At 32.3% G+C, this 21647-nt stretch overlaps 3 protein-coding genes across 5 annotated transcripts; 2 read left to right on the top strand and 1 right to left on the bottom strand.

Annotated features, from left to right (window-relative positions):
• Positions 1-7035: 7035 nt before the first annotated feature.
• On the top strand, positions 7036-7938 carry LOC102661942 (CLAVATA3/ESR (CLE)-related protein 46). The gene is made up of 3 exons (XM_014763676.3): positions 7036-7406; positions 7548-7615; positions 7711-7938. The coding sequence occupies exons 1-3, from the start codon at positions 7298-7300 to the stop codon at positions 7786-7788; spliced, it is 255 nt and encodes an 84-aa protein (XP_014619162.1). The 5' UTR covers positions 7036-7297; the 3' UTR covers positions 7789-7938.
• Positions 7939-9143: 1205 nt separating this feature from the next.
• On the bottom strand, positions 9144-14246 carry LOC100813782 (inner membrane protein PPF-1, chloroplastic). Of its 3 annotated transcripts, none has more exons than XM_003537951.5 (11): positions 13823-14246; positions 13152-13262; positions 12790-12864; positions 12607-12667; positions 12204-12277; positions 11995-12099; positions 11632-11739; positions 11454-11554; positions 10853-11002; positions 10659-10785; positions 9144-9355 (listed from the first exon to the last, which is right to left on the bottom strand). In XM_003537951.5, the coding sequence occupies exons 1-11, from the start codon at positions 14153-14155 to the stop codon at positions 9248-9250; spliced, it is 1353 nt and encodes a 450-aa protein (XP_003537999.1). In that variant the 5' UTR covers positions 14156-14246; the 3' UTR covers positions 9144-9247. The 3 variants fall into 3 exon arrangements, 2 of the variants coding, with proteins under 2 accessions (XP_003537999.1, XP_040862663.1); XR_005887142.1 differs by lacking the exon at positions 9144-9355 and adding an exon at positions 11279-11312; XM_041006729.1 differs by lacking the exon at positions 9144-9355 and adding an exon at positions 11279-11312 and having other exon boundaries at positions 10770-11002.
• Positions 14247-18124: 3878 nt separating this feature from the next.
• On the top strand, positions 18125-21100 carry LOC100812707 (heat shock cognate 70 kDa protein 2). Its single transcript, XM_003537949.5, has 2 exons — positions 18125-18634; positions 19205-21100. The coding sequence occupies exons 1-2, from the start codon at positions 18421-18423 to the stop codon at positions 20938-20940; spliced, it is 1950 nt and encodes a 649-aa protein (XP_003537997.1). The 5' UTR covers positions 18125-18420; the 3' UTR covers positions 20941-21100.
• Positions 21101-21647: the final 547 nt, after the last annotated feature.

The raw sequence follows: 21647 nt of genomic DNA, 5'->3' as shown, positions 1-21647 counted from the left end.
TAAATATTTGATTAAGAAAAAGATTTAGAAAGGTTGTAGAAAAATAATAATTTAAATTGACAAAAAATTAAATTAAACAAAAATTTAAATTAAAAGACAAAAAGATTAGAGACCCAATAATATTATAGAAAAAAATTCAGAATATGAGAATGTTGAAAACTTAACTTATTAGAGTTACTTTTTGATGTAATGTTAAAGATTTTTCTCTATTTTAAATTTATAACCGCATTTACTAATATACTCTAACTTTGTTCCTTCGGATGAAAAAAGTTTAATTTATCTATTTTCTCTTCAAATGCCATTACATAGCTAAATAGTGAATTACATCAAGGAATAGAGATATATAATAGACTAAACAAATATCAACTTATCCCTAGTGATGAATTTATTTCTATTAGAAAATGCACTTACCATGTAAATGAGTGATCAATCCATAAATAATAATATTAAGCACAAGAAATGATAATGCAAAAGTAATATTATTAAATAGATAGGAAGAAAAATTACATCAAAAGTAGTTGGTTATCAAGTTTCCAACAAGTACAAGAAAGAAAATAGAAGGAAGAAATGACTCATGTTTGCTTTTCCTTCTTTTGGCATTTGTCTTTGATAAGGAATTGTATTCTCTTGAAATTTCTATGTGTCTTTTTCTTTCTTCTCTCTTCTTGTATAGGTGCATTAACGAGATTCTTGAATTAAATCTGTCTTTACTTTTCTTAATTATTATTTTTTACTTAATTAATCATGTTGTCCTCAATTAGTCTTCACTTAGTCCTATTTTCCTCCCTTAGTCTCCTTTTCTTAACTAGTTCTATTTTCCTTAATTACCGCGCTTTACTGGGTTTTAATTCACTCATTGCTATATTTTAATATTTTTTTGTACATAGATCATAATTTGAGATTAATGAAACATTTGAAAAAAATTATAGGAAATAAATATATAACTTTTATAAGTTTTTGTGATTTATTTTATTGAATTTATTATAACTTTATAACATCCGGCCATCATAGTTAATTATAAATTTTAACTTATACAAAAAAATTATAAATTTATAACTCGATTTAAATTTTCCAAAACAATTAGATTGAAAAACAAAATTTTATTTACCCTAAACGTGCAATCAAATATCTTATGTAGGGTATGTAAATATTTACCCTTTTATTATTTGAATTTTATTCATTAAATGCATTATCGCCCATAGATTTAAAAGGAATTTGGGGCTGTGAAATGAACCTCTCTATAATGATATACTTTTTTTAATTAAATTTTTAATTCTTCAACTTTTTTGGATTCTAATTTTTAGTCTTTTAAAAGTTTTTTTTAACAAATTTTAGTCTCATTTTTTCATCAACATTTTAGTCCCTCAATTTTCATTCCTTTATTTATTTTTATTGTTTAAGATTAATCTTTATTTTATCTATTTTTAATCCCTCATTTGTTATATATTTTGAATAATAAAAATAAATAAACGATTAAAAATAGAAAAAAAAATTAAGGGACTAAAAATATTTATAAAAAATTAATGGAAAACTAAAAGTTTTTATATAAATTTTGATGGATTAAAAATTAGAATATGAAAAAGTTAATGTGCTAAAAACTTAGTTATTATTTTTTAATAAATTTATTTTAGGATTCTATTAACAGTATTGTCTTTTTGTAGAACTTCTGATCTTTTCGGTCAAGAATCATCTAATACTTATCACAATGCTTTATTTAAGGTTTTTTTTTTTTTCATTTTTTCCTTTTGGTCAGTTATCACATTGTGGTTGTTAAAAGGATTTTTTTTGGGTTGTCAAACATGTTGTTACTTATTATTTTGGGCCGAATTACTGCAAAACACAATACGATGTTAAAAGTTTGAAATCCGAATTAAATGAAAATAAAAAGAAAAAATAATTTATTTTTTAGAAATACTTTTTTTCTCTATTTTTATTATTTTTCTTTAATAAAATTTCATTATTATTTTTCTTTTCCATTTGATCCGAATATATCATTAGATTACTCTTAACGATAATAGCCTTGAATAAGAAAATCATTCTCACTTTTCTCCGGCTTTCCAAATTGGGACAATAATTCGTCTAGATTCTATCATGGATCCTTTAAGTGTTGCCCATGTTTTTTAAGGAATTCAAGTATTACCATTGAATTTCAAAAATAAAATTAATAAATGTTATTTATTTTAGGAATAAAATATATTTGTCTCTTAAAATTGGATTATTTTAGTTTTTGTTTTCTTAAATTTAAATTTATTTAAATTTGAAAGATTAAAAACATATTTAAATTTTTATTTTATTCACCTCCAAGTCCAATGATTAACGATTATGCATGTATTGTACCAGTGTACCTTATCTTAAAGGGTATATATCTATTCTTAAACATCACTTAAGGATAAAATATAGATGCAATTATGCTTTTGACATTGTTATTCAATTATAATTAAAATTTTATTTCATTAATAATTTTTTATTCTAGAAGTTAATATAAATTATCAAAAATAAAATTCTAATTTTAAAATAACGTTAAAAATACTTTAAAATTTACATACAAGTTTTGTTGAATACAAAATCTCCCATGCAATACATGGTTCTGTGTTGTATAATATAAATGTACACAAGAGGTAAAAAAAATCATTTAACATTATTTTCCATACAAATTTATTACTTTTTTAAAATTGTTACACCCTTGGGTTAGGCATGAGATCTTTCTATTGAAAGTCTCCTTAGGAGCGAAATCATATACATAGATTGAAAGTCTTCTTGGTAATATGAAGGTCAGGTTTCGTATCTTGTGGTTGTGAAATGGTGGAGGGTTAACCATGGTGTCTATTAAGCTCTAAGAGCCAATATTGAATTCTCATGAGTCATGAATAAAAAACAAAAAAAAGGACTTATGTTGAAGGGGAGGATTAACCATGGTCCTTTGTTTGTGGGAGGATTGTTGGGGTATATAACCAAAGTCCTAGATAAACAAGGGATGGAACATGGGTTTATAAGCATAAACATATCTCCATTAAAGTGGTCAATATCATACCAAATGCAATTCCAAGTGGAGGAAAACACATAGTATCATGTATAATTTTGATGAAAAAGATAATATTGTATGAATATGAGGGGTGAAGACGAGGTTAAAGATTAAGGTTTGAAGAACCCTAAATATATGGTGAAAATAAGAATTTAAATAATAACAAATATAAGGGGTTTTAAAAATAAGATTTAAAGAATCTTTTGGAAATACAAATATAAAAATGCAGAATATGGAGTGTAAATAGCAAAACTCTACATAGACCGTGACTTGCCTGGACTTCTCATAAGCTGTTTAACTTTGAAGACCAAGTTATTAATTACAGTATTATTTTGTTTTTGCATTGGGACGAATGATTAAGTGTGTTTGGATCATTGGTAAAATTAATTTTGAATTAATTTATTATGTGGAATTGATTTTAAGATAAGAGTTGATTTGGAAGTGGTGACTTAAGGGGAGGAAGAGGGTTTTGTTTATCCTCTATGATCATAAGGGTCATCGAAATTGAACCCGATACAATGTTTAGGTGGGTTTTAACAAGAACTTGGTCGAGTGGGTTATATTGTGGGTCTGGTGGTGCTAATTGTTGGGATTAGGAGGTGGCTTCACCGCATGTTTTTCTCATGCTCGAGTTTGGAATTCATGATGCTGCCTCAATGTTTTGATTTCTGGTATAGGGTTGGGGGGATGTGCATGATATTGTTTTTTGTGCTAGAGTGCCAAGGGCTACACTTGTACTTCCTCCATTAATACTGTCTTTAATTAAATTTGATTTGGCTTTAAAAAAAAATTCAGTATAATATTTTTTATTCAATACAAAAATTACTCTTTCTTAGTCCCTAATTATAAAATTATTTTTAAAAAATTATTTGTCTCTTTCTTTTTCTGAAATCATTTTTTAATTTTTATATGTATTAATTATTTTTTCTCAGGTTTACTTAATTGTTTTCTCTCCAAACATTAAAGAGAAATAAGTAAGTGAATATAAAGAGAATAAAAAAATAATTTTAAAATGATAGTATAAATAATTGATAAATTTATTGTGATAATTATTTTTCTTAAAATATTTAAATTAATTGAAAAAAATCTTATAATTAAGGATTGAGAAAATAAAAGTTTATTCAACTCTAAATCAATTTACCAAGGATTAGCTTAGTTGTTTAAGTAGAATGTGCTCCTGTTATAAATTTTGTTATTATGTTCAATTTCTATGAATAAAAAAATTTAAAATTAATTTTGACTCTATAATTAATTTTTTTAACATAAAATTAAACATCCAAAAATTTGACAAAATTTAACTAGAATATTTTTTTATAGAATAAAATAAAATCAGTTATGCACTCAAAGTTAATATTTTAATGTGAAACAAAACATGGACTCATTTTAACAAAAGGAAAGAGAGTAACAACGACCTCCATGGCTCCATCCCCACCGTTTCAGCGTTACCAATCCCCGATCACCGTGCTCGGTCAAAGCGAGTCATAATTATTAATCAGCCCCCACCTCTGTCTACAGGCATAAGATGGTTTATGGATAGCCAAATGATTAGGAAAAATCTTACATAATTTATTAAACAGCAAATTAGTGAGACATAATTGATTACGTGGTTAATTATTTATCAAAATTTGTTGGTATAATATTACTAACTTAAGTCCTTAAGTTCGTGCAAATATATATATTTTCTATTGAATTATCCGACAAACCAGATCAATGAGTGGGTTTAACTTAAGCAGATCGTCGTCCTAATTTTACGGGCAACACATTTGTTCGTTTAGGTCGCTGCCACAACATTTTTGTCACATTTTGCATTAGTGTGGTTCGGTGATTGATTTGATTAAATTCTAATTGAAGCAATCATAACAACACTTGACTTTGTAACTAAAGATTTTCGTCATGTCTCACATAAGTCAGGCTGTCTATCACGCTAGCTATAGCGCCTAGTCAACTTCTTTAAACAAACGTACAAATGGAATAAGTGAGCAGCGCATCAGCATAAGTCAATTTAATTTAGGTCAAGTTCAGTGAACAAGAAAGGTATATTTGCAAACCGAATACACACACACGGTTGGAAATAAGGGGTAAAATACTGGGAGAAATAATATCACTTACTGGAAATACGAAGAGAGTAAAAGATAATAGCAAACTCCATTAATGAGCCACAACCAAACAACAGGGATGAATTTAAGTATTTAACATCATGTCCGATCAAGAACGTTTCCCGCCTTTGGTTGAAGTATTTAAAGAGGGTAATGCATCTTCTGAGGGTATTTGAATTGTTATTCATTAGATTGCTTCCTTTGGACATTTAACTTGAGAATTTGAAGAGTTATTTTCATTAAAATTAGGAATTTAAAATTTCACCAAAACAATTGGGATTTTAAAAATGTCTTATTCTATGTTTATCATACACGACACGTTTTATCTTCATATGTAATATCATTTTTTTTTTCACTTTTCAATGACTTGATAGGTGACTGACAAGGTGGAGATAGTAGCGACAACTACGATTGAGAAACGAGTTTGCATTTGAGGGAGAAGGAAATTCACTATTGTGTCTATACTCTATAAGGGTCCTGTCCACCATCATCGCTAGCACCCCAAAAAACCCTTTTCAAATCGTTGAAGATTTTCAAGGACATGATGATGAATCCCTGATTTGCATAATAGCAACAAGGGGAACCAATTTGGGGCTATATGAAATTGGGAAAAATAGAAGGAAAAAAAGGGATTAGAGGAGAAGATAGAGATAACAACGCCCACACAATCTTGGGAGATTGATAAGTTAAAGATAATTCATCATAAATAACAGAATTCTTTGATAAGAACTTAAGGTTTCACACAAGAACTAAGAGAGACACTCACTTAATTGTGTATAATCTTAGATTTCATACAAACAACCAATTGTTTAAAGAGTTTATTTAGACCTCATACTAATAATTATAAATTAGGCCTAGGGTCCAATGAATAATCTAATAATTAAAAGACTTAAAAGTAACAATAAAAAGATAACAACCCATTACAAGTCCAAAAATAGACCCGAAAATATAATTAAAAATAAAAATAAATAAACTTCACTTCTTCTCTTTTTCTTTCATGAGAGAATTTAGTCTCTTCTCAAATTCAAATTTGTTATTGCTCAAGTGATTGTTGAGCCTACCTAAGTCAAACTCTTTCTCTTTCGATAGTTCTCTATCACATGAGTTTCGTCATGAGAATCGGAGATGCGGAGATTGATGTTGCTATGTGGGTTAAGAGAGATGAGGAGAGAGAAAAAAAATCAAAAAACAAAATTTATTTTGAATTTCAGTGAATATATTTATAAAGTTTTATAATCCAAACAAATAATTTTATAATTGATTGAAATTTAATTACTCTTAATTGAGTTATTTGACATTTAAAATACTTGTCATTTTAAAATTTTTTATCCAAATATAAAGTAAGACTACGACCAATCCAACAAAAAAAATAAGGTTAAAATAAAAAATTGAGAGGATTTTTTTAACCTTAAATAAAAAAATAATATGTGAGATCTTTTAGTTAAGCATGACTTTTTTTTATTTAAAAGCTAATAATAAATAATTTTTTTATCAATAAACTTAAAACTTAAATTTTATCCTTATATTAATCCAGCTTAACACTTTAAGTTTATAAGTCTTTGTTACTTATATGTTGTTCATATATTCACTTTTATCTATAATGTGAGACTTCTTATTTACACCAACACATACATGATCTAGATGTAGAAGAAATAATTCAAACCATCAAGCATTTGTATTATGGAACAAGATGTTCAACTCTAATTCAACAAAAATGAATTTTAAGACTTGTAGATTATTTTTATTCACAAAAATAGATATAAAAAAGTTTATAACAATTCACACCCCCTATTCAACCAACTAAAGTTTCTTCTATTTGTAGATTCGATACACTATAATACCGCTCAAATTTTATCAAACTAATCCATTTAAAAAGGATGCCGACATAACGGCGAAGCACTCAAAACAAAAATAATAGCAAGTACTTGTGAAATTAACATGGAAGCAATGATAACAGAGAAATGATAACGGGTAAGAAGTCAATCCATAATGAGGATAACAACAGATTCTCGATCTTTTAGAGACAGAGTGTAATGGCATAGGATTCCCGGGCATCTTTTAACAAACATTCTCACATAAAATTTCAAGTTTCGTCATGATTATATAATACCAAAAGACATAGCATATAAAAACTGCAAAAATGCTCGTGACATACCCCATTCACTAGAAGAGTAGAAGTATGGCACATATGAGAAGACAAATTTTCGTGTATCTTCTCTTTGCATGGCTTCTGCTTGCCGCTTCTGCACTCAATCACGTCACTGCTAGTGTTCAGGCTATGCAGTCAGGTACTTCGATCACTTTCTCCTGCAAATTGCTCTGAAACTGAAACTACTTCCTACTGTCTATTTAAAAAGCACAAGCTGATGACTCTGCAATGGTTATTGCAACTAATTGTATCTTATGTTAACTCTATATTCTGCACTCAGTTCATTTCAAGCTCAGAACCTTAGAGGCTAACCCAAAGCAGCAAAATGGACATGTCATACCTTCTTGGGTTAGTAAATACATTAATCATTTTTCTTATTTCTATTTTCAATCATTTTACTTAATTTACATGACAATATTCTGATTCGAACAACGAAATCACAGGTTGAAGAAAAGAAGAATCGTAAAAGCCCATCAGGGCCTAATCCAATAGGGAATCAACACCCACCATCTAAACCATAGAGGTGGAAACACTCATTCGGCATCAGCTTTCAGTAGAGAAATCAATAGCTGTTGGATATCAGTGGATTGGTGTAGACTCTCAATTCCGCTTTTAGGAGCATTGTGTTTGTACAAAATGGTATTTAATTGAATATTCGTACTTTACATGCATTGACGTCGTCTAAAGTCAAGCAATTCTCGATTTATTAACTAATCAGCTTGTTAGTTTTTTTTCTTCAAAGGATCAGCTTGTTAAGTTTGTTGAAAACTTCCCTAAAAAAAAAGTTTGTTTAATACTTCCTCAATTAAACTAAGCAATACATGTTGACAAACAGGCCGTGTAAAGAACACATTAGGCCTTGCCTTACGGCTTCAACTAAAATATTTTCCCTAATTTTGCAGCTAAGCTCTGATTTTGGAGCACTCATTTATCTAGTGGCTCTAATTTTATATGATCAGTTTGATATTAATTTAGTCTATTTTATAATAATGAAACACCATCGCCCCTCAACTGGGTTTTAACTAGGAATAACCACAGATCAATTCGATAATCCAATGAATCTGAACCAATTCAAACCGGAAACTTCATATTGGTTCCGGTATGAGTCTCGCTCTGTATGAGTCTCGAATTTCATTTTGGGGACACACCCGATACCATAATCTTTTTATGTTTTCTTATATTTGATTAACCTTTAGAATTTACGACTTTATCCCAGTCAATTTAATATTTTTCATCCTTCACAAAGACCAAGCTAGGAAGAATTCAATCTAAACCGATTAAAATTGATTAGTTCAAATAACAAAATGCCATGAACCCCAATGTGAATCGACCCAGTTCAAATTTTAACATCAAGCCAAATTTCAACATTAAAGACAACTATTACCAGCGAATTCAAATTCCATTCAATGTCATTTTCATAGTACTGTGCTGTTAGGAACCTGTTGTGTCTGTCTAATATTCCCTCCTTTCCAAAATAATAGACCTTTAAGGTTAAGACACATTGATTAAAAATAATCATTGCTGTAAATTTAGAAAAAAAAATACCCTTAATTTTATAACTAATCATAAATTATCCTACTATCCACCAACTTATTTTTATGACTTGTGTATCTTTTCAATGGATTTATTAATTTATCTTCTTAATCATGTCTAGAGATAGTTAGAAAAATAACTTACAAAAGGTATAAAAAAAGAGAGACTATTATTATAGTGAAAAAAAGAAGCTAAAAGAACTACTTACTGTATTATTTTGGATCAGAAGGAGTATAAGTTTTTATACTCCTAGTTTCAAGGGGGGATAAATCTTAATAAAATTAAACACGTCACAAGACAAATTGCTTTAGCTAACATGTGGAACTTAAACGTAACAAAGATATTTTAGTGAATTAAATTACATATATTTAATTAATAGCCAACCCAAAAATGCTATAATCTCTTGAGATATACAAAACTCACTATAAACTAATTGTATGCGGTCCTTTATACAGCACGCTTCCGCTTCGAACGCTTGCTTCTTCTTTCCCTAGAATAATTTTGAACCTCTTCGCCAACTTTAGAAGCATATGCTTCTTCTGCATCTTCCTGTCCCTGTAACAAGGTAACTTAGCATTAGGAATTTTATCTACAAGAATGAAAATCCCAAAGATCTTAAAACAATAAAATATAACAAAGTCACAGCAATTTTCTTTTGCTGTATGGGACGGAAATAAGGAAGGGGATCGGACAGGTGGTTAGAAGAGAAGGGTTCAAATAACAGAGAGAGCATTGCTTCAAATAGTTCTGCACTAGTTTCCTTCCACTTTGTTAGCAGTAAAACAAGACAAAAAGATACCTCCTTTCAACTTGTGAGCTATAGGAAATATAATTTGAAGGTCGAGGTTCTCTTTAAAAGGCAGACATATCTATCCACACAATCGGTTTTCAGCGGTTAAAATATTTGGTTTAAAGAAAAATGCTAGCAATATACTTTCTAACACATAATTCTAATATTGGTTAAAATTTATTGAAAACTGCCAACTTAGGAGAGTAATTAAATAACAAGTGATACCCACGAAAATTTGTGATTTTCAATAAATTGTAATCAACATTAGAGGGTGAGATCTAAATAGTGTGTTGCTACTTGCTAGCATTTCTCTAGGTTTGAATTCATTTATGATTTAATCTCCACTCACATTATGTCATGGTAGCAAGGCTATAATATGGAGCAAGGGATACGGTGCTGATAGTGAGGGGAGCTGAAAAACCCTGGGAAGATCTTTGACAATGGGCTAAGAATCATTTAAGCAGACTAAACACCATGTAAAACCCAAAAGCTCAAGGGCATTAGCATTAGGTATATGAGTGTTTGACACTTATATGTTGCTGAACTTCCACATTCTCATCCTACAATTGCATCTAAATTTGTTTTGATCCTTGCCCATTTCAAATTAGCCCAAGACCCTTAACTAACCTTTACCTGATAGAAAGTTGGGTGAAGGCCCATCAAATAACTAACTTTACTTTCTGAAGTTAACGTCATTGGTTGTCATTTTATTATTATATATACATTCTCAAGAATCATTATGTGATGAGGCTAAACAATGATCATGTGTAACACACAATTACAATAGGGAAAGAAAATTTTGAACTTTCAATCTATGGCTGGACAACTATTTTTTCATGCAAGCAGGCAAATTAACTTGATGTTTCATCTTAGAAGTGATTGGAAATTAAGGATAGTCAGGCATTGTTCTTTGAAATGTATACATTGAATTTATAAAAAAAAATTTCTGTGCAATATCAAATAATGTTAATGTGGAGATTTTTGTTTTTCCTTAATTCTTCTTTCCTCTCAAAAAGACAGCCATATCACATAAATTTTAAGCAAGAAACTCCACAAGTTAATACTTACCTTATTGTCACTTTCTGTATCCGAGCCATCATCAGAAGCAGACACAGAAGCCAGGGGCTGAACTTCTTCCACTGGCAGTGCCTTGCTTACCTTTTTCTTCTTGTCCTCTTCTTTTAACTGCTTAAACCTGTAGATCACCAATTTGTTATCCAAAAGGAGTTGAAACTCTGCAACTTGTACTAGAAGAAACTGACCTTTCACCATTCCTTACTGGCTGCAAATCTGATCTTTTAGCGCGTCCAGCAGTAATAATCCCACCAGCATTTTCATTCACAACAGGCTTTGCACCTCCCAATTTGCGCAACCATACTTGTTGAGCTGTGCTCAGGACATTGTTTATAAACCTAGTAAAAGAAATAGAAAATCAAGCAGTAATGAAATTGCTTCTTTTATTTCCCCTAGGCCCTAGCATACAATCAATGTTGTCAAAAGTCAAAACCATCTCCCAAATCTAAAACATTAATCAGGAGAAAGCATTCACTTGATGAACATGTTATTGTTTCCATTAGAATGAAGAATTTTAGCTCTTGTGCATTTGTTCTTTGTATGTTTTTGTTGCATGCATTAGGCAGGCATATCAAGGAAATGGTTTCTGAAATAAAGAAGAGTTGTATAGATACCATTACTGGAGTTTTCGGACCAAATCGGACTTGCCTAGATGGTGTAGAGATAAATATATTTCAGATTTGCAACCCATAATAAAGCAAAGAATGTTTCAAGTTATGGCAAAATCATGAAAAATAAGAATTTATTGACTAGAAAGGATGGTATTAATATAGTTTCTGAAAAACTAACCAGTAAATTGTTAGTCCTGATGGGACAGATAGTGAGAAGTAGCCAATCATGAGTGGAAGAAACTTTAAAATAAGAAGTTGATTCTTTTGAGAAGGATCTGTCTGTCAAAAGAAGTCATTTAGGCCAGCCTTGTAAACACAAAAAAGAAACAGAAACAGAAGAGAACTGATGTGTTTACCTGAGGTGGTTTCATGATTTCCATTGAAACGTATTGAGAAACGACAAGAAGAATAGGTAAAACAAGATATGCTGCAGTATCTTGCCAACCCAAAGGTGGATGCCCGTCCTGCATGACCGATGTTTGTTATGACTGTATAATGATTTAGAGTACAAAATCAATTTACAAAGTTTTCCATTTATTTCCTCTTGGAACATGACTGCAACAAGTGAACTGTGAACATTCCATGTATAACTTCATTCCAACAAAGTGTACAGAGTAAATAGACTGCTTCGAAAGATCATAATGACTCACAGGATTAGGGGGAAAAAGCCCAACTACAACTTATTATTTCAACTATGAAGCAAAAGATATCTTTCTTACCACAAATGGAAAAAGCCAAGAAATTCCAGCTCCACTTTGTCTAGCAGCAATGGTAGTAGGACCACCCAAAGAGGGGATCCAAAGGAAACCTTCGGTTAGCAGTCCCTTCAAATTAAAGATTTAACATAATTAGCAAAATCATATTTTCTGTGTGTAATTTGTCCATCGAAATCTCTGCTCAAATAATAAAAGTTTATATCATTAATTACCTCATTTGCCACATTTGATAAAGCTTGGTAGAGACCAATCCAGACTGGAATTGTAGCCAGAGTTGGTAAACAACCTATACAAATTGATGACAGCACAGTTGAAGTTGAGACTATATGTCAGTACATGAACAGAATATGTACAATCCAAACTAATATGATATTGCTAATAATTAAAAGAAATGTCGGGGAGATATGGATGGACAAAATAAAATTAAATAAATACCATTGCTATGAGAAACTCTACTTCAAAACCATTTTTTTTGTCATGAATGATCATACAAGTTCTATTAACTTCACAATTATTACACAGGACCGGTGTTTATTGGCTTCATGTCTCAGGGTATTATTATACAGAACCGTTGATTAAGAACTGGAAAACCAACAAAATAAAGACAAAAAGTACCTGCCAATGGGTTAACCCCAGCCTGCCGATATAGCCTTGACGTCTCAAGTTGTATTCTTTCCTTAAAAAGAGGGCAACAAAATGAATAGTTTAGAAAGAACAATGCTTTTGTTTTAACATACAACAAAATCAATATTTACTCGAGATCAAACTGGATGCCTAATAACCAACAACATCCCTCACCTGATTGCCAGCATATCTATCTTGAATGGCCTTAATTTTTGGTTGAAGATTTTGCATAGCTAGTGTAGATTCAACCTGTATTCATACATTATATTACAATCAGCATTTTGTGTAATCAAGTGAAGCATCTATGTTAATTGAGAGCTCAAATTCATATATAAAATAATTGCAAGTTCAAAAGTTCAAAATGATTTGATGGTGTATGAAATGTCAGGCTTTGAAGAACAAATATTCCAATTACTCCAGTGTGAAGGAAAAAAACTGTTACAAACAAAATGAATTACATAATTTAACGGTTTCAGTAAATTTGCAAATTTGTCACGCTTTCTTTGGCTCTAGAAATTGCTATAATTTGTACCAACCTGTTGCTTTGTCAAGGGAAGCGTAGCGGCCTTAACTATAACAGTGAGCAATATGATAGCAAATCCATATGCATAAGGGACATGCACGGCAGAAAGGCCATCCTTCAACACCTGAAAACAAAACAATAACAATAACATAACATAAAAAATACATGTACCTGAATAAAATCAAGCAAACATTTCGTATTAGAAAATGTTAAGGAAAATGTTAAGTCCTCAAAAATTTATTATAAAAAAAAGGAATAAGTGTGCTCCTATTTTCTTCTCCTATAATAGAAGTTTATCCAAACAGCGTTTAGTAAACTTCTGTCCTATTTCAATAAACACTTAAACGAGAAGAATAAGGTAAAATGAACTAAGCTTCTTCAATTAAAATCAAGCTTATGCATAAGTTCAATTTTAGAAACTCACTCGTTTAGTTTCTCCAAAAGCTGATTTTAGCTTATGTATAAATTAAATTTCACTTCTGGAAGAAGCTTAATTCATGTCCTATTTTCTTCTTAATAAGAAAATCTAAAGCAAGTTACACGATCTCGGGAAAACAAGTTCGATGAATTTCGAGGCTCGTGCTCACACGTGACGCGTCACACAACTCGCTCAGTCTTAGCAAATTCAACAGAATACTTATATATAGGAAGTTAGCAACTACGAAGCAGGAGTATGAAGTTTACCTTGAGAACGAACTCCATGGCTTCGGAGATGAAGCCGAACCAGCCTCCGCTCTTCTGTACGGCAGCATCGGTGGTGGAAGCCGCAGAGTCCGCAGCAACCGCAGGGTCCGCCGCAACCGCAGCATCGGCGAGCGTGTAGAGAAGGCCTTCGGCTCTAGTCACGATTCCGGCGAAGTCAATGTTGCGGCTTATGGAGTGGATTGGGGGAATTTCGTGGAGGCTGACGAGGACTTTGGTGGCGACGAGCCTGGTGCGGTGGGGGAGGTGGTGGCGAGGGAGTGAGGGGAGCGGTGTGCCGATGAACGATTGAGACGAAATGAGCGTTTTCGCCATGGATGAGAAGCTTTTTGAAGGAGATTGTGCAGAGGAAGGTTCAGCTTCTCATAACGGATTAGAGATGAGGGAATGAATATTTTACGAATTATCCCCATTTTTTTTTTTTTTGCGAGGCGAGGACAAGGTGCCACGATGACTAGAGCCAGATTTTCCTCTCGGTTTTCAGCCATCGACAGAGTGACACGTCACAAGATTAGGGGTTCTATGGTCATTGCAGATTTATTAATTTCAGCAAATGGGATGGGAAGGGGCAATTTTCTCCAATGTAGCACAACATGGATATATTAGTGTCACAATATCATTTTACCTATTTCGTTGATTTTTTTAATATGAAATATGATAAAGAAATTACATAACTAAGATAAATAAATAAATAAATACACTTGGTAATGCTATACAAAATCATCAAAAGATCAAAATGGATGAAAAATAAATAAATACATAATCTCTTTTGTCCACAATATTGGATGGCTACATAAGTATTTGGATTTCCCCTTATTTATTGAAAGAGCCAACAAATATGACTTTAGTTTCATCACTGGAAAATTCCAAACCCTAGTGGTCTCATGGAAACACCACTTCATTATTATATAATTATATCTTCTTTTTTTTCTGCATATTATATAATTATATCTAATGTCATGATATGCTGCTTTACAAATGCACCACCTATTACCTTATTTTAGATTTAAAAAATATTTTAAAATAATTTTTACCATATGCTAGTGATCTTACAGAGTTAGACGATGCCAAGATGGGGGTCAAAATGGAGGCCCCTAGTTTGATTGGTCACAGTGCAGGTATGCAGCTGCTAGTTGTTCAACATATTTTTTCTTGCGGTATTTGGTCCTCAATTATACCGAATTAATTTAAATTAAATTTTATCCATAAAAATATTGGTAAACTCTTCATATTTTTAAAAAATTTATTGTGATTTATTATATTAGGTTTAAATATGTGTTTAGTTATTTAAATATAGGATTTTCCTTTTTTAGTTCCTCAAATTAAAATATTTTTTTAGTTACTCAAATTTTAAAAATATGATTTAATTCATTCGGCAATACGACATTAATTATTTATTTGATCTTTAAATATAGCTTAAAATTGTTTAAAAAATGTAAAGAAAAGAAATAATAAAAATGTGAATTGAAATCCCTATAATCCAATTAAGCCATACCAACGATAATCAATCCCATTTGTTGAATCGTGGGGGTGCATCTTTTCAAAAAATTTGAACCAAGATGAATATTTCACCCATTGTTCCTCTGCACCAGGCCATCACATCGTGTCCCTCATCTCCACCACCTAGAGCCAATTACCAATTCACCCTTGACTCCCCCGTCCCCCTCCCCCACACCCACACTCATAACCTATGATTGCCCTGCTTTAAAAAGGCTCACTGATTTCCTAGTTTCGAAACAAACACATTGCAAAGTAAAAACGTAATGTTAACTCCATGGTCAACTCTTGGCGAAACCATTTTTAGGTCATTCACTTTGTAAGCACCACACATAATATAAGAAACAATTCAATAATCCTTAAACACACAACACACATTTAATTTCTCATCCCAAACCCTAATCGTCATTTTTTATTCCAATTCCAACGAGATTCCAATGAGCATAGAAAAGCCATAAAATTAAAGTTTTCTTCTTCTTCTAATAGATCCAAATTTCTTCATGGCACATCAAAGAATCAAGTTGTTGTTCCTTTTATGTTATTTGTCATTCTTTCAACACCATTGTTGGATATTCTCTCTTTGGCTCACTTCTTTATACCACTAGACACACTAGATATGTTTTGCATTAGTGCACTTCTCCTCATATGTGTATTTCCATTTAGGTTATGTTGGGTAAGTTAATTTTTAACTTTTCTTTACTCGTTGAAAAATTTAGTTGACTATTTGGTAAATATTTTTTTTAATAATTTTTTATTAGTTATTAGCATTTTTTGAAACACCACTTGAATTAATATTTTTTAAAATACTAACTTTTAATTTATTATATTTTCTTACATATTCATCCTTAATATATTTATTTATTTTTCTTGTTACTTCATTAGGTAAATCATAATATTTTTTTATTAAATACTTATAATTTAATAAGCTAATTCTTAACTTTTAATTATTAGTTATCATTGGTTATTAGTTCATTTTTAACTTTTAATTAATTTTTTAACTAATTTTGAAGATAACTTTAAAACTGTTGCAAAAAGAGCTATTAAAGTATACTTAAAGTGTTGAAGAGTGCATCAAATGAGCAAATAAAGAGGGCGTATAGGAAGCTTGCATTTATGAGAGACCCAAGTGCCCTTTCATGGGACATCAAAGAGCCAAGTTGTTATTCCTTCTATGTGTTATTTGTTATTCTCTCAACACCTTTGTGGGGCTCTCTCTCTCCCCCCGCCCTCTCGTTTCTTTAAACCACATAACACACTAGATATGTTTTGCAATGCACTTTGCTTATATGTGTAATTCCATTTAAACAAGTTGCAAAAAGAGATATTACCATATATTTTAAGAGTGTGTTTGGATGGAGGAATTTAAAATTCTGAGAAATTTTTAATTCTAAAAATTTTAAATACTTCAATTGAAATTCTTTTATTTTCAAAATTTTGTGTTTGGATAAAAAAAGTTAAAATTATGAGGGTGAAAAAAAATGAATGAAAAAAAGAAAAGATATGATTGGTGTGCTAGTTCCTCTATGCCGAGACCCAACAATCAATGTTCCAGAATCTTAGACGGTGTTTCTTGATAAGAAGAGAATTTCAATTTCTCACCTTTTTAATTGTTTAAAATTCTGTTTTAAAATTCCAAAATTTTAAATTCTTCATAAAAAAAACATTCAAACAATGAATTATAGATTACAGAAATTCAAATTCTTTGATAAAGTATTTTTCTCAGTTAAAATTCTCTATCTAAACATACTGTAAAAATGTCAAAAACTCCATCAGATTTGTAATTTCATTTAAACATGTAAAAATTCAAGAAAATCTTTGTGAAATTGGAGATGAGAAAAACACATTAGTTTAAATCAAGAAAAACATGAAAGAATTAGAAAAAATAATTAAAATAAGAATTTTATCTTTATTTGTGAGAAAAAATTTAAGCAAATCAAATGTGAGAAAATGAAGAGAATAAGGTAAATAAGTATTTAAATTTATAGTCCTTCATAAAAAGTTTTATAATTTATACAAGTGATATTTATTCAGTATTTTCTTTTAAAATATTTAATTACTATTTTTTTATGTTAAATATATTTTAAAGAAAAAAAACATATCGGAGGAGGATAAAAAACTGTAAAAAAAGAATTTGATTAGTAACGAGTAAATTTTGAAAATATGAACTGATGATTTTTTTAGTTGCGTATTTTATAAGATAAGATAAGACTATATTATTTTTTATTTAGTATTTTTTTATCTTTTAAAAGATTAAATAAAAATATTAATTTATCATTGATTTTTAAAATATCTTGAACATATATCTGATAAGATAAGAGTAGATTATTTTTTATTTAGTAGTTTTTACACTTTTAAAATATTAAATTAAAATATTGTTATTATTATTATTTTTTAAGGTTAAATTTAAAGCTACTATCTTATATACTCAAGATATAATTTAGAGAACGATTGAATTGAAAAGAAAATCGTAAAAGTAAAAGCCAGGGTGATTACTGATTTACTGCAATGAGTGAATTTTGAAAAGATAATAAAATCATGCTTTTTGAACGGGCAAGAAACACACCAAAAATAAAACTTAACTAACGCGCTTTACACGGAGTTAGTGAAATCCAATTGGCCAGTTATCTAAAGCGCACGGACGACGTCATTAATTCAACCAATGGCGCGGGAGAATCACAGATACAATCTATCCAATACCAAAAAAAAAAAAAGCGACCAGTTCACGTCAACGGTTAAAAATCTTTAGTTTAAGCGCGTGCCACGCCAGCACCGTTTCGTAATCGGAAAATTCTCGAATCACCTAGAGAACGTTGGAGAAACCCCACACAACACTTCGCTTTTTCCCCAAGTCCAATTCCATTAGGAACAAAAATATCTACCGTCCAAAATTACTGATCCAACGGTTCACAGCGCATGAACCGAACCTTCCAGAATTCAAACACGTTCTTTAAAGCACACCCCTTCCCACACATTTCTCCTCAATTCAGTTGAAGGAATTGTTGTAACTTTTTGATTCCTAAATTCTCTAAAATTCGAAATTCTAATTTCGTTAGGGGAAAGAGATTGTTTGTGTGTGAGTGAGTATGGCTGGAAAAGGCGAGGGTCCTGCTATCGGAATCGATTTGGGAACGACGTACTCTTGCGTCGGCGTGTGGCAACACGATCGTGTTGAAATCATAGCCAACGATCAGGGTAACAGAACTACCCCATCCTACGTGGCTTTCACCGACACAGAACGGTTGATCGGCGATGCGGCGAAGAACCAGGTCGCTATGAACCCAACCAACACCGTTTTTGGTAAGTACTACTTTCAACTCATACTGTAAATCCTTGATTCTCTGCAATTTTTCATTGTTCCAGTGAATTTATAACTCTACACGACGTGATTTATATCAGCACTTGTAGAAAATTCCAATTATCTGTAATCTAACCCTAGCTAGTAATATTCTGTAACGATTCTTTCGTGTTTATTTACAGGAAAAAAAAAATCAAAACAGAGTCGTGAATGCTTTTGTGTGGATTGTAGACGTTTGTTAATTAGGCTGTGATTTTCTTTTCAATTCTTTGTAACTCGAGTTCTATCATTAGTTCAATTGTCTATGGATTTTATTAAATGGCTACTTAATTGAATTTTCTGTGCAAAAGAATCCTTGGTTATGCGGTTAGATTGCGAATCCTTTTTGGTGCATGCAGTTGCTAAACATTTGATTGGTAGGCTGTGTATACTTGATTGAATTGTTTTATGTTTTGGATGATAAATTTATTGAATGGATACTTGCTCAAATAATCTGTGCGAAAGCTTCCTTGATTATGCGATTATATAGTGAATCGTTTGGTGATTGTATTTGTTTGATTTGGCGCATGCAGATGCTAAGCGTTTGATTGGAAGGCGTTTTTCCGATGCATCAGTACAAGGTGACATGAAATTGTGGCCGTTCAAGGTGATTCCTGGCCCTGCTGAGAAACCTATGATTGTGGTGAACTACAAGGGGGAGGAGAAACAGTTTTCCGCGGAAGAGATATCCTCCATGGTTCTTATGAAGATGAAGGAGATTGCGGAGGCGTATCTAGGTTCCACCATAAAGAATGCGGTTGTCACTGTGCCTGCTTACTTCAACGACTCACAACGTCAAGCCACCAAGGACGCTGGTGTCATTTCTGGGCTCAACGTGATGCGAATTATCAACGAGCCTACCGCGGCTGCCATTGCTTATGGGCTCGACAAAAAGGCCACTAGCTCTGGGGAGAAGAATGTTCTCATTTTTGATCTCGGTGGTGGGACTTTTGATGTCTCTCTTCTCACCATCGAGGAGGGTATTTTCGAGGTGAAGGCCACTGCTGGTGATACTCACTTGGGAGGTGAAGATTTTGATAACAGAATGGTGAACCATTTTGTTCAGGAATTCAAGAGGAAGAACAAGAAGGATATTAGTGGAAATGCCAGAGCTCTGAGGAGGTTGAGAACAGCATGTGAGCGGGCAAAGAGGACTCTCTCTTCCACTGCTCAAACCACCATAGAGATTGATTCCTTGTACGAGGGTATTGACTTCTACACAACCATTACCCGTGCCCGTTTTGAAGAGCTAAACATGGATTTATTCAGGAAGTGCATGGAGCCCGTGGAGAAGTGTTTGCGGGATGCCAAGATGGATAAGAGTACCGTCCATGATGTTGTTCTTGTTGGTGGTTCTACTAGGATTCCCAAGGTTCAACAGTTGTTGCAGGACTTCTTCAACGGAAAGGAACTTTGCAAGAGTATTAACCCAGATGAAGCTGTTGCTTATGGTGCTGCAGTGCAGGCTGCGATTCTCAGTGGCGAGGGTAATGAGAAAGTGCAGGATCTTCTTTTGTTGGATGTTACTCCTCTATCCACTGGTTTGGAGACTGCAGGAGGAGTCATGACTGTGTTGATTCCCAGAAACACAACCATTCCCACCAAGAAGGAGCAGGTGTTCTCAACCTACTCTGACAACCAGCCCGGTGTGTTGATTCAGGTCTATGAAGGTGAACGAACGAGGACTCGTGACAACAATTTGCTTGGCAAATTTGAGTTATCTGGAATTCCTCCTGCTCCCAGAGGTGTTCCTCAGATCACTGTTTGCTTCGACATTGATGCCAACGGTATATTGAACGTGTCTGCGGAGGACAAAACCACTGGACAGAAGAACAAGATTACAATTACCAACGACAAGGGCAGGCTTTCTAAGGAGGAGATTGAGAAGATGGTGCAGGAAGCTGAGAAATACAAGTCTGAGGACGAGGAGCATAAGAAGAAAGTGGAGGCCAAAAATGCATTGGAAAATTATGCCTATAACATGAGGAACACAATCAAGGATGACAAGATTGCTTCCAAACTGTCTTCTGATGATAAGAAGAAAATTGAAGATGCGATTGAGCAGGCTATCCAATGGCTAGATGGAAACCAACTTGCTGAGGCTGACGAATTTGAGGATAAGATGAAGGAGTTGGAGAGCATTTGTAATCCCATCATAGCAAAGATGTACCAGGGTGCTGGTGGTGATGCGGGTGGAGCCATGGATGAGGATGGTCCTGCAGCTGGCAGTGGAAGCGGTGCTGGACCCAAAATTGAGGAAGTCGATTAAGCAGAAGATTCTCATGGGTTGTTCTTGATTTTGTCAAAGACCCTTTTGAAGTTTAGATAACAGCGTGTCATTATGTTTTTATTGCGATTTTATTTTTCTCTTTTTTTTTTAATGTACTTTTCCCCGTTTCTACTTGAACAATGATATAAGTTTTTGCTCATATGGTCTATTGATTGTTTCGTTTCGGAGACTAAGGTGGTAAAAGTAAAACATCTTTTTCGCAAGTGATTGGAAAATAAATAGAGTGTAGGATATGTATCCTTTGAAATTAAGGGATAATTGGAGATTATTGAAAATTAGCGTGGCCAACAGAAATAAATTAATTAAAAAATTAAAACGTATTGTCTTCCTTCTTAGTTTTCATCTTCTTTGATGTTTTGCCCGCATTGTGTGAGATCTTTTGCAAGATAACGTTTTTTTGACGGAGCTTCCTTTTCATGCCTAAACCACCATTAGCATTTGTCTTTGAAGGATGATCTTTGACAAAAAAACTCAGAGATACCATAAAAAAAAACTAGATCTGGGCTTCTCATGCGTACCATGTTGTCACTCACCGGATCGAGTAGTTGAGACCAAATTATCACATTCGATTCAACGGTTAAATATTCTTTGGCACGGTGTAAAAGTAGTTAGACTATCACACCCTAGTTTTCATCTCGTTTCCATAATATGCTCATATGGTTTATGAAGTACTATGGTTGCTCGAA

The sequence above is a fragment of the Glycine max genome, chromosome 11, assembly GCF_000004515.6.
Source record: "Glycine max cultivar Williams 82 chromosome 11, Glycine_max_v4.0, whole genome shotgun sequence".
Taxonomy (NCBI): domain Eukaryota; kingdom Viridiplantae; phylum Streptophyta; class Magnoliopsida; order Fabales; family Fabaceae; genus Glycine; species Glycine max.
This window is presented reverse-complemented; position numbering and strand designations above follow the sequence as displayed.

Excerpts from the sequence above, each read along its gene's own strand:
- LOC100812707 (XM_003537949.5), top strand. The coding sequence starts at position 18,421 with ATGGCTGGAAAAGGCGAGGGTCCTGCTATCGGAATCGATTTGGGAACG. Across the intron at positions 18,635-19,204 it reads CCCAACCAACACCGTTTTTG|ATGCTAAGCGTTTGATTGGA; the intron begins GTAAGTACTACT and ends TGGCGCATGCAG.
- LOC100813782 (XM_003537951.5), bottom strand. The coding sequence starts at position 14,155 with ATGGCGAAAACGCTCATTTCGTCTCAATCGTTCATCGGCACACCGCTC. Across the intron at positions 12,865-13,151 it reads TTCCCTTGACAAAGCAACAG|GTTGAATCTACACTAGCTAT; the intron begins GTTGGTACAAAT and ends GTATGAATACAG. Across the intron at positions 12,668-12,789 it reads ATAGATATGCTGGCAATCAG|GAAAGAATACAACTTGAGAC; the intron begins GTGAGGGATGTT and ends CCTCTTTTTAAG.
- LOC102661942 (XM_014763676.3), top strand. The coding sequence starts at position 7,298 with ATGGCACATATGAGAAGACAAATTTTCGTGTATCTTCTCTTTGCATGG. Across the intron at positions 7,407-7,547 it reads TGTTCAGGCTATGCAGTCAG|TTCATTTCAAGCTCAGAACC; the intron begins GTACTTCGATCA and ends TTCTGCACTCAG. Across the intron at positions 7,616-7,710 it reads GACATGTCATACCTTCTTGG|GTTGAAGAAAAGAAGAATCG; the intron begins GTTAGTAAATAC and ends ACGAAATCACAG.